Source organism: Eucyclogobius newberryi, unplaced genomic scaffold, assembly GCF_026437365.1.
Source record: "Eucyclogobius newberryi isolate DKJ021-1_F unplaced genomic scaffold, fEucNew1.0.hap1 SCAF_10, whole genome shotgun sequence".
Lineage (NCBI taxonomy): Eukaryota > Metazoa > Chordata > Actinopteri > Gobiiformes > Gobiidae > Eucyclogobius > Eucyclogobius newberryi.
In genome coordinates, this window is record NW_027315724.1 from 37,784,634 (window position 1) to 37,803,017 (window position 18,384).

At 54.9% G+C, this 18,384-nt stretch overlaps 1 protein-coding gene across 2 annotated transcripts in view; it reads left to right on the forward strand.

Moving 5' to 3' along the window:
• The window catches only part of nf1a (neurofibromin 1a), a 186,051-nt gene that overhangs the window by 80,725 nt on the left and 86,942 nt on the right, over positions 1-18,384 (forward strand). For both annotated transcript variants that reach the window (XM_072456416.1, XM_072456423.1), the window contains exons 22-29: positions 4,680-4,802; positions 5,554-5,637; positions 5,907-6,023; positions 6,440-6,621; positions 9,153-9,364; positions 11,117-11,278; positions 12,875-12,972; positions 18,156-18,291. In XM_072456416.1, the coding sequence (XP_072312517.1) occupies positions 4,680-4,802; positions 5,554-5,637; positions 5,907-6,023; positions 6,440-6,621; positions 9,153-9,364; positions 11,117-11,278; positions 12,875-12,972; positions 18,156-18,291 (1,114 nt within the window). The remainder of the gene's footprint in view (positions 1-4,679; positions 4,803-5,553; positions 5,638-5,906; positions 6,024-6,439; positions 6,622-9,152; positions 9,365-11,116; positions 11,279-12,874; positions 12,973-18,155; positions 18,292-18,384) is intronic.

Sequence of the window (18,384 nt, forward strand, 5' to 3'; positions counted from 1 at the left end):
GCGCCACGAACACACGCCACGAACACACGCCACGAACACGCCACGAACACGCGCCACGAACACGCGCCACGAACACGCCACGAACACGCGCCACGAACACGCGCCACGACGAACAAGGGCCACGACGAACAAGGGCCACGACGAACACGCGCCACAACGAACGCGCGCCACAACGAACGCGCGCCACGACGAACACACGCCACGAACACACCACGAACGCGCTCCACGAACACGCGCTACGCCGAACACGCGCCACGCCGAACACGCGCCACGACGAACACGCGCCACGACGAACACGCGCCACGACGAACACGCGCCACAACGAACACGCGCCACGAACACGCGCCACGAACACGCCACGAACACACCACGGACACGCCACGAACACACGCCACGAACACGCGCTACGAACACGCCACGACGAACACGCGCCACGACGAACAAGGGCCACGACGAACACGCGCCACGACGAACACGCGCCACGAACACACGCCACGAACACACGCCACGAACACGCCACGAACACGCGCCACGAACACGCGCCACGAACACGCCACGAACACGCCACGAACACGCGCCACGAACACGCGCCACGAACACGCGCCACGAACACGCCGCGAACACGCCGCGAACACACCACGAACGCACCACGAACGCACCACGAACGCGCCACGAACACGCTCCACGAACACGCGCCACGAACACGCGCCACGAACACGCGCCACGAACACGCCACGAACACGCGCCACGAACACGCGCCACGAACACACCACGAACACATCACGAACACATCACGAACACGCCACGAACACGCGCCACGAACACACGCCACGAACACACGCCACGAACACGCCACGAACACGTGCCACGAACACGTGCCACGAACACGCGCCACGAACACGCGCCACGAACACGCGCCACGAACACGCCACGAACACGCCACGGACACGCCACGAACACACACCACGAACACGTGCTACGAACACAAACACGCGCCACGACGAACAAGGGCCACGACGAACAAGGGCCACGACGAACACGCGCCACGACGAACACCCCCGCCACGACGAACACGCGCCACGACGAACAAGGGCCACGACGAACACGCGCCACGACGAACGCGCGCCACGACGAACACACGCCACGAACGCACCACGAACGCGCGCCACGAACACGCGCCACGCCGAACACGCGCCACGCCGAACACGCGCCACGACGAACACGCGCCACGACGAACACGCGCCACGACGAACACGCGCCACAACGAACACGCGCCACGAACACGCGCCACGAACACGCCACGAACACACCACGGACACGCCACGAACACACGCCACGAACACGCGCTACGAACACGCCACGACGAACACGCGCCACGACGAACACGCGCCACGACGAACAAGGGCCACGACGAACACGCGCCACGACGAACACGCGCCACGAACACACGCCACGAACACACGCCACGAACACGCCACGAACACGCGCCACGAACACGCGCCACGAACACGCGCCACGAACACGCCACGAACACGCCACGAACACGCGCCACGAACACGCGCCACGAACACGCGCCACGAACACGCCGCGAACACGCCGCGAACACGCCGCGAACACACCACGAACACACCACGAACGCGCCACGAACACGCTCCACGAACACGCGCCACGAACACGCGCCACGAACACGCGCCACGAACACGCCACGAACACGCGCCACGAACACGCGCCACGAACACACCACGAACACATCACGAACACGCCACGAACACGCCACGAACACGCCACGAACACGCGCCACGAACACGCGCCACGAACACGGCACGAACACGGCACGAACACACCACGAACACGCGCCACGAACACACGCCACGAACACACGCCACGAACACGCCACGAACACGCCACGAACACGCGCCACGACGAACAAGGGCCACGACGAACAAGGGCCACGACGAACACGCGCCACAACGAACGCGCGCCACAACGAACGCGCGCCACGACGAACACGCCACGAACACACCACGAACACGCCACGAACACGCGCCACGAACACACGCCACGAACACGCCACGAACACACCACGAACACGCCACGAACACGCGCCACGAACACGCCACAAAGACGCGCCACGAACACGCGCCACGAACACGCCACGAACACGCCACGAACACGCCACGAACACGCCACGAACACACGCCACGAACACGCGCCACGAACACACCACGAACACGCCACGAACACACGCCACGAACACGCGCCACAAACACGCGCCACAAACACACCACGAACACGCCACGAACACACCACGAACACGCCACGAACACGGCACGAACACACCACGAACACGCGCCACAAACACACCACGAACACACGCCACGAACACGCGCCACGAACACACCACGAACACACCACGAACACGGCACGAACACACCACGAACACGCGCCACAAACACACCACGAACACGCCACGAACACACGCCACGAACACGCGCCACGAACACGCGCCACGAACACACCACGAACACGCCACGAACACGCCACGAACACGCGCCACGAACACGCGCCACGAACACGCCACGAACACACGCCACGAACACACCACGAACACGCGCCACGAACACACGCCACGAACACGCCACGAACACGCCACGAACACACCACGAACACGCCACGAACACGCGCCACGAACACACGCCACAAACACGCCACGAACACACGCCACGAACACGCCACGAACACGCGCCACGAACACGCGCCACGAACACGCGCCACGAACACGCGCCACGAACACGCCACGGACACGCCACGAACACACACCACGAACACGCGCTACGAACACGAACACGCCACGAACACAACACGAACACGCGCCACGACGAACACGCGCCACGACGAACAAGGGCCACGACGAACAAGGGCCACGACGAACACGCGCCACAACGAACACGCGCCACGCCGAACACGCGCCACGACGAACACCCCCGCCACGACGAACACGCGCCACAACGAACACGCGCCACGGCGAACACGCGCCACGACGAACACGCGCCACAACGAACACGCGCCACGAACGCACCACGAACGCGCGCCACGACGAACACACCCCACGAACGCACCACGAACGCGCGCCACGAACACGCGCCACGACGAACACGCGCCACGACGAACACGCGTCACGACGAACACGCGCCACGACGAACACGCGCCACAACGAACACGCGCCACGACGAACACGCGCCACGACCAACACGCGCCACGACGAACACGCGCCACGACGAACACGCGCCACGACCAACACGCGCCACGACGAACACGCGCCACGACAAACACCACCGCCACGACGAACACGCGCCACGAACACGCGCCACGAACACACCACGGACACGCCACGAACACACGCCACGAACACGCGCCACGATGAACACGCGCCACGACGAACACCCCCGCCACGACGAACACGCGCCTCGACGAACAAGGGCCACGACGAACACGCGCCACGACGAACACGCGCCACGACGAACACGCGCCACGACGAACACGCGCCACGACGAACACGCGCCACGAACACGCCACGAACACACCACGGACACGCCACGAACACACGCCACGAACACGTGCTACGAACACGCCACGAACACGCCACGAACACGCGCCACGATGAACACGCGCCACGACGAACACGCGCCACGACGAACACGCGCGACGACGAACACGCGCGACGACGAACAAGGGCCACGACGAACACGCGCCACGACGAACACCCCCGCCACAACGAACACGCGCCACGACGAACACGCGCCACGACGAACACCCCCGCCACAACGAACACGCGCCACGACGAACACGCGCCACGACGAACACCCCCGCCACGACGAACACGCGCCACGACGAACAAGGGCCACGACGAACATGCGCCACAACGAACACGCGCCACGAACGCACCACGAACGCGCGCCACGACGAACAAGGGCCACGAACGCACAACAAACGCGCGCCACGACGAACACGCGCCACAACGAACACGCGCCACGACGAACACGGGCCACGACGAACACGCGCCACGACGAACACGCGCCACAACGAACACGCGCCACGACGAACACGCGCCACGACGAACACGCGCCACGACGAACACGCGCCACAACGAACACGCGCCACGACGAACACGCGCCACGACGAACACGCGCCACGAACGCACCACGAACGCGCGCCACGACGAACAAGGGCCACGAACGCACAACAAACGCGCGCCACGACGAACACGCGCCACAACGAACACGCGCCACGACGAACACGGGCCACGACGAACACGCGCCACGACGAACACGCGCCACAACGAACACGCGCCACGACGAACACGCGCCACGAACGCACCACGAACACGCGCCACAAACACGCGCCACGAACACGCCACAAACAGTCTGTAGGGTGTGTAGATAACATTTGACACTAGTTTAGTTCCAACCGCTCAAAATCTGATCAGATGCAGACAGCACACAGCGAGCTGCTTTTAACTATTTAACTTTAATTCATGGATTAAAACGGGTACAGCCTCTTCACATGAACATATTAAAGCGCATTAAATGTAATTGTGTGATATTTACAGTTGTTGTGACGATATGACTGGTGTCTTTCCTACAGAGACTCATGTTGATCCTATTTGTTTATCGCTGTAGATATGTGAGAATTCTGGGAAATGTAGTCCATGCCATTCAGATCAAAACCAAACTGTGCCAACTCGTGGAGGTGATGATGGAGCGCCGGGACGACCTGTCCTTCTGCCAAGAGATGAAGTTCAGGTACGAGACTGTCTGCGACTGTGAGACTGCAAGACTGTGACTGCGAGACTGTGACTGCGAGACTGTGACTGTGAGACTGTGATTGCGAGACTGTGACTGTGTGACTGTGACTGCGAGACTGTGATTGCGAGACTGACTGTGACTGTGACTGTGAGACTGTGACTGTGAGACTGTGACTGTGAGACTGTGACTGTGAGACTGTGACTGTGTGATTGTGACTGTGAGACTGTGACTGTGAGACTGTGACTGTGAGACTGTGAGCCTGAGACTGTGACTGTGACTGTGAGACTGTGACTGTGACTGAGACTGTGACTGTGACTCTGTGACTGTGACTGTGACACTGTGACTGTGACTGTGACTGTGAGACTGAGACTGTGACTGTGACTGTGAGACTGTGACTGTGAGACTGTGACTGTGAGACTGTGACTGTGACTGTGAGACTGAGACTGTGAGACTGTGACTGTGAGACTGTGACTGTGAGACTGTGACTGTGAGACTGTGACTGTGAGACTGTGAGCCTGAGACTGTGACTGTGACTGTGAGACTGTGACTGTGACTGAGACTGTGACTGTGACTCTGTGACTGTGACTGTGACACTGTGACTGTGACTGTGACACTGCGAGACTGAGAATGCGAGACTGAGAATTTGAGACTGGGACTGAGACGGCGACGGCCACAATACATAAGATAAACACTTAAATGACTTAAAGTTTATGGGACAAATGTGTAGAAATTAAAACTGTGGCTGCAGGAACAAGATGGTGGAGTATTTGACCGACTGGGTGATGGGAACGTCCAATCAGGCGGCGGACGATGACATCAAGTGCCTGACGAGGTGAGTCACATGACTGTCATTACAAACTGGCCCGTCAGGGACCAACGTCCAGGACCAACGTCCAAGACCAACGTCTGTCCAATAGTCTCATGTAAATGTTTGTAAGTTTGTTAAAGGCTGAGCAGGGAACGTGGAACACTCTTTAATCGCTTTTATTTATGTACAAAACTCAAACCCTTGAAGTCAGTGAAAGGAGCCCGAGAAACTCTGATGCATGTTGGGACGTCCTGCCTCTGGACAGCGGTCACATGGGCCCTTTGTGTTCGCAGAGACCTGGACCAGGCCAGTATGGAGGCCGTGGTGTCTCTTTTGGCTGGTTTACCTCTGCAGCCTGAAGAGGGCGACGGAGTCGAACTCATGGAGGCCAAATCTCAGCTCTTCCTCAAGTAAGACACTCAAACCTGCCCCGCCCGACCCGTCCACACGTCACTCCTCACGAGTCCTCGAGGGTCACAGGGGTCCACACGTCCTCACGAGTCCTCGAGGGTCACAGGGGTCCACACGTCCTCACGAGTCCTCGAGGGTCACAGGGGTCCACACGTCCTCACGAGTCCTCGAGGGTCACAGGGGTCCACACGTCCTCACGAGTCCTCGAGGGTCACAGGGGTCCACACGTCCTCACGAGTCCTCGAGGGTCACAGGGGTCCACACGTCCTCACGAGTCCTCGAGGGCCACAGGGGTCCACACGTCCTCACGAGTCCTCGAGGGCCACAGGGGTCCACACGTCCTCACGAGTCCTCGAGGGCCACAGGGGTCTATTGTTGTGACTCTCGGACCTGAGCGAGCGCCTTTGTGTCGCAGGTACTTCACGCTCTTTATGAACCTGCTGAACGACTGCTCGGAGGTGGAGGACGACGGCCAGGCGGTGGGCGGGCGGAAGCGGGGTATGTCCCGGCGGCTGGCCTCGCTCAGGCACTGCACTGTCCTGGCCATGTCCAACCTGCTCAACGCCAACGTGGACAGCGGCCTCATGCACTCCATCGGTAATGGCCCAGTCAGCCCCGTCGCCCGTTTAACCCGCTCTGTGTCCCGTATGTCTTCACCGTGTCCCGTGTGTCTTCACCGTGTGTCTTCACCTTGTCCCCTGTGTGATTACTTTGTCCCGTGTGTCTCTACCGTGTGTCTCTACCTTGTCCCGTGTGTCTCTACCATGTGTCTCTACCGTGTGTCTTTACCATGTCCCATGTGTCTTCACCTTGTCCTGTGTGTCTCTACCGTGTGTCTTTACCGTGCGTGTCCCGTGTGTCTCTACCGTGTGTCTTTACCGTGTCCCGTGTGTCTTCACCGTGTGTCTCTACCGTGTGTCTTGACCATGTCCCGTGTGTCTTGACCGTGTCCCGTGTGTCTTCACCGTGTGTCTCTACCATGTCCCGTGTGTCTTGACCGTGTCCCGTGTGTCTCTACCATGTCCCGTGTGTCTCTACCATGTCCCGTGTGTCTTGACCGTGTCCCGTGTGTCTTGACCGTGTCCCGTGTGTCTCTACCATGTCCCGTGTGTCTTGACCGTGTCCCGTGTGTCTCTACCATGTCCTGTGTGTCTTGACCGTGTCCCGTGTGTCTTGACCGTGTCCCGTGTGTCTCTACCATGTCCCGTGTGTCTTGACCGTGTCCCGTGTGTCTCTACCATGTCCCGTGTGTCTTGACCATGTCCGTGTGTCTCGACCATGTCCCGTGTGTCTCTACCATGTCCCGTGTGTCTCTACCATGTCCTGTGTGTCTTGACCGTGTCCCGTGTGTCTTGACCGTGTCCCGTGTGTCTCTACCATGTCCCGTGTGTCTTGACCATGTCCCGTGTGTCTCTACCATGTCCCGTGTGTCTCGACCATGTCCTGTGTGTCTCTACTATGTCCCGTGTGTCTCTAACATGTCCCGTGTCTCTTGACCATGTCCCGTGTGTCTCTACCATGTCCCGTGTGTCTCTACCATGTCCCGTGTGTCTCTACCATGTCCTGTGTGTCTTGACCGTGTCTTGACCATGTCCCGTGTGTCTCTACCATGTCCCGTGTGTCTCGACCATGTCCCGTGTGTCTCTACCATGTCCCGTGTGTCTCTAACATGTCCCGTGTGTCTTGACCATGTCCCGTGTGTCTTGACCATGTCCCGTGTGTCTTGACCATGTCCCGTGTGTCTCGACCATGTCCCGTGTGTCTCTACCATGTCCCGTGTGTCTTGACCATGTCCCGTGTGTCTTGACCATGTCCCGTGTGTCTTGACCATGTCCCGTGTGTCTCTACCATGTCCCGTGTGTCTCTACCATGTCCCGTGTGTCTCTAACATGTCCCGTGTGTCTTGACCATGTCCCGTGTGTCTTGACCATGTCCCGTGTGTCTTGACCATGTCCCGTGTGTCTTGACCATGTCCCGTGTGTCTCTACCATGTCCCGTGTGTCTCGACCATGTCCCATGTGTCTCTACCATGTCCCGTGTGTCTCTACCATGTCCCGTGTGTCTCGACCATGTCCCGTGTGTCTCTACCATGTCCCGTGTGTCTCGACCATGTCCCATGTGTCTCTACCATGTCCCGTGTGTCTCTACCATGTCCCGTGTGTCTCGACCATGTCCCGTGTGTCTCTACCATGTCCCGTGTGTCTCTACCATGTCCCGTGTGTCTCTACCATGTCCCGTGTGTCTCGACCATGTCCCGTGTGTCTCTACCATGTCCTGTGTGTCTTGACCATGTCCCGTGTGTCTCTACCATGTCCCGTGTGTCTCGACCATGTCCAGTGTGTCTCTACCATGTCTCGTGTGTCTCTAACATGTCCCGTGTGTCTTGACCATGTCCCGTGTGTCTTGACCATGTCCCGTGTGTCTCGACCATGTCCCGTGTGTCTCGACCATGTCCCGTGTGTCTCTAACATGTCCCGTGTGTCTCTACCATGTCCCGTGTGTCTCTACCATGTCCTGTGTGTCTTGACCGTGTCCCGTGTGTCTCTACCATGTCCCGTGTGTCTCTACCATGTCCCGTGTGTCTCTAACATGCCCCGTGTGTCTTGACCATGTCCCGTGTGTCTCTACCATGTCCCGTGTGTCTCTAACATGTCCCGTGTGTCTTGACCATGTCCCGTGTGTCTCGACCATGTCCCGTGTGTCTCGACCATGTCCCGTGTGTCTCTACCATGTCCTGTGTGTCTCGACCATGTCCCGTGTGTCTCTACCATGTCCCGTGTGTCTCTAACATGCCCCGTGTGTCTTGACCATGCCCCGTGTGTCTTGACCATGTCCCGTGTGTCTTGACCATGTCCCGTGTGTCTCGACCATGTCCCGTGTGTCTCGACCATGTCCCGTGTGTCTCTACCATGTCCCGTGTGTCTCGACCATGTCCCGTGTGTCTCGACCATGTCCCGTGTGTCTCGACCATGTCCCGTGTGTCTCGACCATGTCCCGTGTGTCTCTACCATGTCCCGTGTGTCTCTACCATGTCCCGTGTGTCTCGACCATGTCCCGTGTGTCTCGACCATGTCCCGTGTGTCTCTACCATGTCCCGTGTGTCTTGACCGTGTCCCGTGTGTCTCCAGGGCTGGGGTACCACAAAGACCTTCAGACCAGGGCCACGTTCATGGAGGTGCTGACGAAGATCCTCCAGCAGGGGACGGAGTTCGACACTTTGGCCGAGACGGTGCTGGCGGATCGTTTCGAGCGCCTGGTGGAGCTGGTCACCATGATGGGGGACCAGGGCGAGCTGCCCATCGCCATGGCACTGGCCAACGTGGTGCCCGGGTCGCAGTGGGTCAGTGTGTGGTCATTACAGCGGTCATTACAGCTCAGCACGCCACGGTCCAGGAGAAGTCATGTGACTCCGGTAGAAGTCCAGTCCAGGAGAAGTCATGTGACTCCAGTAGAAGTCCAGTCCAGGAGAAGTCATGTGACTCCGGTAGAAGTCCAGTCCAGGAGAAGTCATGTGACTCCAGTAGAAGTCCAGTCCAGGAGAAGTCATGTGACTCCAGTAGAAGTCCAGTCCAGGAGAAGTCATGTGACTCCAGTAGAAGTCCAGTCCAGGAGAAGTCATGTGACTCCAGTAGAAGTCCAGTCCAGGAGAAGTCATGTGACTCCAGTAGAAGTCCAGAGAAGGGATTTCTCCGATTAAAAACATGAATAAATCGTCCTTTAATCATTGGAAAGACAAAACTCTAAATAATCTGGTATTTCAGAATCAAGGGCGGGGCAGTGGTCGACTAAAGACGTCCCCCGTCGACTATAAGTGGGCGTGTCTCCTTGTATCTGAGGGGGCGCATCTCCTTGTACCCTCAAGGAGACACGCCCCCTCAGATACAAGGAGACACGCCCACTTTTGATGGGGGACGTCTTTAGTCGACCACTGCCCCGCCCTTGAAAATAATTGCCCACCCCTGTTCTAGTGTATATCCTACTACTACCAGTACTTCCATTGTATATCCAGTTACTACTACTACCAGTACTTCCATTGTATATCCAGTTACTACTACTACCAGTACTTCCATTGTATATCCAGTTACTACTACTACCAGTACTTCCAGTGTATATCCAGTTACTACTACTACCAGTACTTCCAGTGTATATCCAGTTACTACTACTACCAGTACTTCAAGTGTATATCCTACTACTACCAACACTTCCAGTGTATATCCAGTTACTACTACTACCAGTACTTCCAGTGTATATCCAGTTACTACTACTACCAGTACTTCCATTGTATATCCAGTTACTACTACTACCAGTACTTCCATTGTATATCCAGTTACTACTACTACCAGTACTTCCAGTGTATATCCAGTTACTACTACTACCAGTACTTCCAGTGTATATCCAGTTACTACTACTACCAGTACTTCAAGTGTATATCCTACTACTACCAACACTTCCAGTGTATATCCAGTTACTACTACTACCAGTACTTCCAGTGTATATCCAGTTACTACTACCAGTACTTCCAGTGTATATCCAGTTACTACTACTACCAGTACTTCCAGTGTATATCCAGTTACTACTACCAGTACTTCCAGTGTATATCCAGTTACTACTACTACCAGTACTTCAAGCGTATATCCTACTACTACCAACACTTCCAGTGTATATCCAGTTACTACTACTACCAGTACTTCCAGTGTATATCCAGTTACTACTACCAGTACTTCCAGTGTATATCCAGTTACTACTACCAGTACTTCCAGTGTATATCCAGTTACTACTACCAGTACTTCCAGTGTATATCCAGTTACTACTACCAGTACTTCCAGTGTATATCCAGTTACTACTACCTGTACTTCCAGTGTATATCCAGTTACTACTACCTGTACTTCCAGTGTATATCCAGTGCCACGCCTTGATAGTCATTGTCATATCTTAAATACATTTATATCTGTACATAGTGTGTATAATCGTGAGAACATTTTAGACGCACAGTATTTCTCCTCCTTCTTCATAACGTCGTGGAGTTGAGCTGTCCTGTGGGTCAGAAAGTATTTTTTAAGCCCCGCCCCGTTCTCGTTGCGTGTGTTTTCAGGACGAGTTGGCGCGCGTCCTGGTCACGCTCTTCGACTCTCGACACCTTCTGTACCAGCTGCTGTGGAACATGTTCTCTAAGGAGGTGGAGCTGGCCGACTCCATGCAGACGCTCTTCAGAGGGAACAGCCTCGCCAGCAAGATCATGACCTTCTGCTTTAAGGTAGCCACCTGCTAACCGCCGTGTGAGCTCCCCCTGCTGCTCAGCGGTGGAACTACACTGTCAGAGAACGGACGCCCAAGCTTTTTGTCGTTGTTCTTCTTTATCGTAATAAATCGGTAGATTCACGTTCAAGAACATGCTGAATGTATAGAATAAGAGTCAGGGTTTCTCAGGGAGAGTTGTCTTTGAGCTACGCTTGCTAGACGCTAAACCCACGAGCTAGACGCTAAAGCCATGAGCTAGATGCTAAAGCCACGAGCTAGACGCTAAAGCCACGAGCTAGACGCTAAAGCCACGAGCTAGACGCTAAAGCCACGAGCTAGACGCTAAAGCCACGAGCTAGACGCTAAACCCACGAGCTACACGCTAAACCCACGAGGTACACGCTAAAGCCAAGAGCTACTGGCTAAACCCACGAGCTACCACTAAACCCACGACTACGCGCTAAACCCACGAGCTACGCGCTAAACCCACGAGCTACGCGCTAAACCCACGAGCTACGCGCTAAACCCACGAGCTACGCGCTAAACCCACGAGGTACACGCTAAAGCCAAGAGCTACTGGCTAAACCCACGTGCTACTGGCTAAACCCACGAGCTACCACTAAACCCATGACTACGCTCTAAACCCACGACTACGCGCTAAACCCACGAGCTACGCGCTAAACCCACGAGCTACGCGCTAAACCCACGAGCTACGCGCTAAACCCACGAGCTACACGCTAAACCCATGAGCTACACGCTAAACCCATGAGCTACACACTAAACCCATTAACTACACTCTAAAGCCTCTCGAGCTACACGCTAAACCCACGAGCTACACACTAAAACGTCTCGAGTTACGCGCTAAACCCACGAGCTACGCGCTAAACCCACGAGCTACACGCTAAAGCCAAGAGCTACTGGCTAAACCCACGTGCTACTGGCTAAACCCACGAGCTACCACTAAACCCATGACTACGCTCTAAACCCACGACTACGCGCTAAACCCACGAGCTACGCGCTAAACCCACGAGCTACGCGCTAAACCCACGAGCTACGCGCTAAACCCACGAGCTACACGCTAAACCCATGAGCTACACGCTAAACCCATGAGCTACACACTAAACCCATTAACTACACTCTAAAGCCTCTCGAGCTACACGCTAAACCCACGAGCTACACACTAAAACGTCTCGAGTTACGCGCTAAACCCACGAGCTACGCGCTAAACCCACGAGCTACATGCTAAACCCACGAGCTACACACTAAAACGTCTCGAGCTATGCGCTAAAGCCACGAGCTACACAACTAAGGCAAGAGTTGTCTTAAGGCTGCTCCTCCGCTCAGAGACAGCAGGGGGCGACGGCGGACACTTCAAACGCCCCGAAAACACACATTTAACCATCACAAGGACTTACAAAGATGAAAATGTGACGTAGTTCAGCTTTCAAGACTCTTAATATACGATAAAATATACAAACATTTATGTAACAATAATTAAACATGACCGAGGCTGTTCAGGACAGTAAATCTGGCAAAACAAGCTGCAGAAACGCCTAGAGTCCGTCTCCTTGGAAACCGCTGTAAACGTGTGTTTGTGCTGCGTGTGATTCAGGTCTATGGAGCGGCGTACCTGCAGAAGCTCCTGGAACCACTTTTACGAGGCGTTATCACGACGCCCGAACACATCAGCTTCGAGGTGGACCCCACACGGTGAGCGCTCCGTCCACCAGGGGGAGCTGTGGTTAGACGCTCCGTCCACCAGGGGGAGCTGTGGTTTGGCGACTCCGTCCACCAGGGGGAGCTGTGGTTTGGCGACTCCGTCCACCAGGGGGAGCTGTGGTTAGACGCTCTGTCCACCAGGGGGAGCTGTGGTTAGACGCTCGGTCCACCAAGGGGAGCTGTGGTTTGGAGACTCCGTCCACCAGGGGGAGCTGGGGTTTGGCGCTGGTTTGGCGACTCCGTCCACCAGGGGGAGCTGGGGTTAGGTGCTCCGTCCACCAGGGGGAGCTGTGGTCAGACGCTCTGTCCACCAGGTGGAGCTGTGGTTAGACGCTCCGTCCACCAGGGGGAGCTGTGGTTTGGAGACTCCGTCCACCAGGGGGAGCTGTGGTTTGGAGACTCCGTTCACCAGGGGGAGCTGGGGTTAGGCGCTCCGTCCACCAGGGGGAGCTGTGGTTAGGCGCTCCGTCCACCAGGGGGAGCTGTGGTTTGGAGACTCCGTCCACCAGGGGGAGCTGTGGTTTGGAGACTCCGTTCACCAGGGGGAGCTGGGGTTAGGCGCTCCGTCCACCAGGGGGAGCTGTGGTTAGGCGCTCCGTCCACCAGGGGGAGCTGTGGTTTGGAGACTCCGTCCACCAGGGGGAGCTGTGGTTTGGAGACTCCGTCCACCAGGGGGAGCTGTGGTTTGGAGACTCCGTCCACCTGGGCGAGCTGTGGTTTGGAGACTCCGTCCACCAGGGGGAGCTGGAGTTAGGTGCTCCGTTCACCAGGGCGAGCTGTGGTTTGGAGACTCCGTCCACCAGGGCGAGCTGTGGTTTGGCGACTCCGTCCACCAGGGGGAGCTGTGGTTTGGCGACTCCGTCTACCAGGGGGAGCTGTGGTTAGACGCTCTGTCCACCAGGGGGAGCTGTGGTTAGACGCTCTGTCCACCAGGGGGAGCTGTGGTTAGACGCTCGGTCCACCAAGGGGAGCTGTGGTTTGGAGACTCCGTCCACCAGGGGGAGCTGTGGTTTGGAGACTCCGTCCACCAGGGGGAGCTGGGGTTTGGCGCTGGTTTGGCGACTCCGTCCACCAGGGGGAGCTGGGGTTAGGTGCTCCGTCCACCAGGGGGAGCTGTGGTCAGACGCTCTGTCCACCAGGTGGAGCTGTGGTTAGACGCTCCGTCCACCAGGGGGAGCTGTGGTTTGGAGACTCCGTTCACCAGGGGGAGCTGGGGTTAGGCGCTCCGTCCACCAGGGGGAGCTGTGGTTAGGCGCTCCGTCCACCAGGGGGAGCTGTGGTTTGGAGACTCCGTCCACCAGGGGGAGCTGGGGTTAGGCGCTCCGTCCACCAGGGGGAGCTGTGGTTAGACGCTCCGTCCACCAGGGGGAGCTGTGGTTTGGAGACTCCGTCCACCAGGGGGAGCTGTGGTTTGGAGACTCCGTCCACCAGGGGGAGCTGTGGTTTGGAGACTCCGTCCACCAGGGCGAGCTGTGGTTTGGAGACTCCGTCCACCAGGGGGAGCTGGAGTTAGGTGCTCCGTCCACCAGGGCGAGCTGTGGTTTGGAGACTCCGTCCACCAGGGGGAGCTGTGGTTTGGAGACTCCGTCCACCAGGGGGAGCTGGGGTTAGGTGCTCCGTCCACCAGGAAAATACGGTAATAGTTTTATGAATGTCTCCACATATCATTTTACTGTTATTATCTAACACACGACTATTCCACAAGTTTGAGACTTATTTTTACATTCATAAAGTTTCTGTGATATAACGTAGTACCATATTTTCCACAGTATAAGGTGCACTGGACTATAAGGCGCATTTAGCGAAACAAAACATGTACCACACAAAATCTCTTGGAGGTCATTAAGCACAACCAGAATTCATCCATATATTAACCGCACTGGATTATAAGTGCGCCTTATAGTGTGGAATATACGGTAGTTTAGATGCATTTTCTTATTTGCTTCTTAAATTGTTATGGTTTGTAGTTTTTAGGATTAAGAAAACACTTTATAGTTTGTGTGTTTTCTCTCTGTGGCTTCTTGTTCTCATATTTGCTGTAATGATCTAAACTGCTGCTTGTGGTCTTCATGTGGTCTTCATGTGGTCTTCATGTGGTCTTCATGTGGTCGTCATGTAGTCTTCATGTGGACTTCTTGTGGTCTTCATGTGGTCGTCTTGTGGTCTTCATGTGGTCTTCATGTGGTCTTCTTGTGGTCTTCATGTGGTCTTCTTGTGGTCTTCATGTGGTCTTCATGTGGTCGTCATGTAGTCTTCATGTGGACTTCTTGTGGTCTTCTTGTGGTCTTCATGTGGTCTTCTTGTGGTCTTCATGTGGTCGTCATGTGGTCTTCATGTGGACTTCTTGTGGTCTTCATGTGGTCGTCTTGTGGTCTTCATGTGGTCTTCTTGTGGTCTTCGTGTGGTCGTCTTGTGGTCTTCATGTGGTCTTCATGTGGTCTTCATGTGGTCTTCATTTGGTCTTCATGTGGTCTTCTTGTGGTCTTCATGTGGTCTTCATGTGGTCTTCATGTGGACTTCTTGTGGTCTTCATGTGGTCGTCTTGTGGTCTTCGTGTGGTCTTCTTGTGGTCTTCATGTGGTCCTCTTGTGGTCTTCATGTGGTCTTCTTGTGGTCTTCATGTGGTCTTCATGTGGTCTTCATGTGGTCTTGTGGTCTTCATGTGGTCTTCATGTGGACTTTTTGTGGTCTTCATGTGGTCTTGTGGTCTTCATGTGGTCTTCTTGTGGTCTTCATGTGGTCTTCATGTGGTCTTCATGTGGACTTTTTGTGGACTTTTTGTGGTCTTCATGTGGTCTTCTTGTGGTCTTCATGTGGTCTTCTTGTGGTCTTCATGTGGTCTTCATGTGGTCTTCATGTGGTCTTCATGTGCACTTCTTGTGGTCTTCATGTGGTCGTCATGTGGACTTCTTGTGGTCTTCATGTGGTCTTCATGTGGTCTTCATGTGGTCTTCTTGTGGTCTTCATGTGGTCTTCATGTGGTCTTCATTTGGACTTCTTGTGGTCTTCTTGTGGTCTTCATGTGGACTTCTTGTGGTCTTCATGTGGTCGTCATGTGGACTTCTTGTGGTCTTCATGTGGTCTTCATGTGGTCGTCATGTGGTCTTCTTGTGGTCTTCTTGTGGTCTTCATGTGGTATTCATGTGGTCTTCATGTGGTCTTCATGTGGTCTTCATGTGGTCTTCATGTGGACTTCTTGTGGACTTCTTGTGATCTTCATGTGGTCTTCATGTGGTCTTCATGTGGTCTTCTTGTGGTCTTCATGTGGTCTTCTTGTGGTCTTCATGTGGTCTTCATGTGGACTTCTTGTGGTTTTCATGTGGTCGTCATGTGGTCTTCATGTGGACTTCTTGTGGTCTTCATGTGGTCGTCTTGTGGTCTTCGTGTGGTCTTCTAGTGGTCTTCGTGTGGTCGTCTTGTGGTCTTCATGTGGTCTTCATATGGTCTTCATGTGGACTTCTTGTGGTCTTCATGTGGTCTTCATGTGGTCTTCATGTGGTCTTCATGTGGTCTTCATGTGGTCGTCTTGTGGTCTTCATGTGGTCTTCTTGTGGTCGTCTTGTGGTCTTCGTGTGGTCTTCATGTGGTCTTCATTTGGTATTCATGTGGTCTTCATGTGGTCTTCTTGTGGTCTTCATGTGGTCTTCATGTGGTCTTCTTATGGTCTTCATGTGGTCTTCATGTGGTCTTCATGTGGTCTTCATGTGGTCTTGTGGTCGTCATGTGGACTTCTTGTGGTCTTCATGTGGTCGTCTTGTGGTCTTCTTGTGGTCTTCATGTGGTCGTCTTGTGGTCTTCTTGTGGTCTTCATGTGGTCTTCATGTGGTCTTCTTGTGGTCTTCATGTGGTCTTGTGGTCTTCATGTGGTCTTCATGTGGTCTTCATGTGGACTTTTTGTGGTCTTCATGTGGACTTCTTGTGGTCTTCATGTGGTCTTGTGGTCTTCATGTGGTCTTCTTGTGGTCTTCATGTGGTCTTCATGTGGTCTTCATGTGGTCTTCATGTGGTCTTCATGTGGTCTTCATGTGGTCTTCATGTGGACTTCATGTGGTCTTCATGTGGTCTTCATGTGGTCTTCATGTGGTCTTCATGTGGTCTTCTTGTGGTCTTCATGTGGACTTCTTGTGGTCTTCATGTGGTCTTCATGTGGTCTTCATGTGGTCTTCATTTGGACTTCTTGTGGTCTTCTTGTGGTCTTCATGTGGTCTTCATGTGGACTTCTTGTGGACTTCTTGTGGTCTTCATGTGGTCTTCATGTGGTCTTCATGTGGTCTTCATGTGGTCTTCATTTGGACTTCTTGTGGTCTTCTTGTGGTCTTCTTGTGGTCTTCATGTGGTCTTCATGTGGTCTTCATGTGGTCGTCATGTGGTCTTCATGTGGACTTCTTGTGGACTTCATGTGGTCTTCATGTGGTCTTCATGTGGACTTCTTGTGGTCTTCTTGTGGTCTTCATGTGGTCCTCATGTGGTTTTCATGTGGTCGTCATGTGGTCTTCATGTGGACTTCTTGTGGTCTTCATTTGCTCGTCTTGTGGTCTTCATGTGGTCTTCTAGTGGTCTTCGTGTGGTCGTCTTGTGGTCTTCATGTGGTCTTCATGTGGACTTCTTGTGGTCTTCTTGTGGTCTTCATTTGGTCTTCTTGTGGTCTTCATGTGGTCTTCATGTGGTCTTCTTGTGGTCTTCATGTGGTCGTCTTGTGGTCTTCATGTGGTCTTCTTGTGGTCGTCTTGTGGTCTTCGTGTGGTCTTCATGTGGTCTTCATGTGGTCTTCATGTGGTCTTCTTGTGGTCTTCATGTGGTCTTCATGTGTTCTTCTTGTGGTCTTCATGTGGTCTTCATGTGGTCTTCATGTGGTCTTGTGGTCGTCATGTGGTCGTCATGTGGACTTCTTCTGGTCTTCATGTGGTCTTCATGTGGTCTTCATGTGGTCTTGTGGTCGTCATGTGGACTTCTTCTGGTCTTCATGTGGTCTTCATGTGGTCTTCATGTGGTCTTCTTGTGGTCTTCATGTGGTCTTCATGTGGTCTTTTTGTGGTCTTCTTGTGGTCTTCTTGTGGTCTTCATGTGGTCTTCATGTGGTCTTCATGTGGTCTTCATGTGGTCTTCATGTGGTCTTCTTGTGGTCTTCTTGTGGTCTTCATGTGGTCTTCATGTGGTCTTCTTGTGGTCTTCAGGCTGGAGCCGGGCGAGAACCTGGAGGAGAACCAGAGGAACCTTCTGCAGATCACAGAGCGGTTCTTTCAGGCCATAATCGGCTCGTCCAGCGAGTTCCCGCCTCAGCTCCGCAGCGTCTGCCACTGCCTCTACCAGGTACACGCCCCCTGACCCAGCCACGCCCCCTAACGACACCGCGCCACGCCCCCTAACGACTGCCGCTCGCTCACAGCTGATCTCTCATTAAAC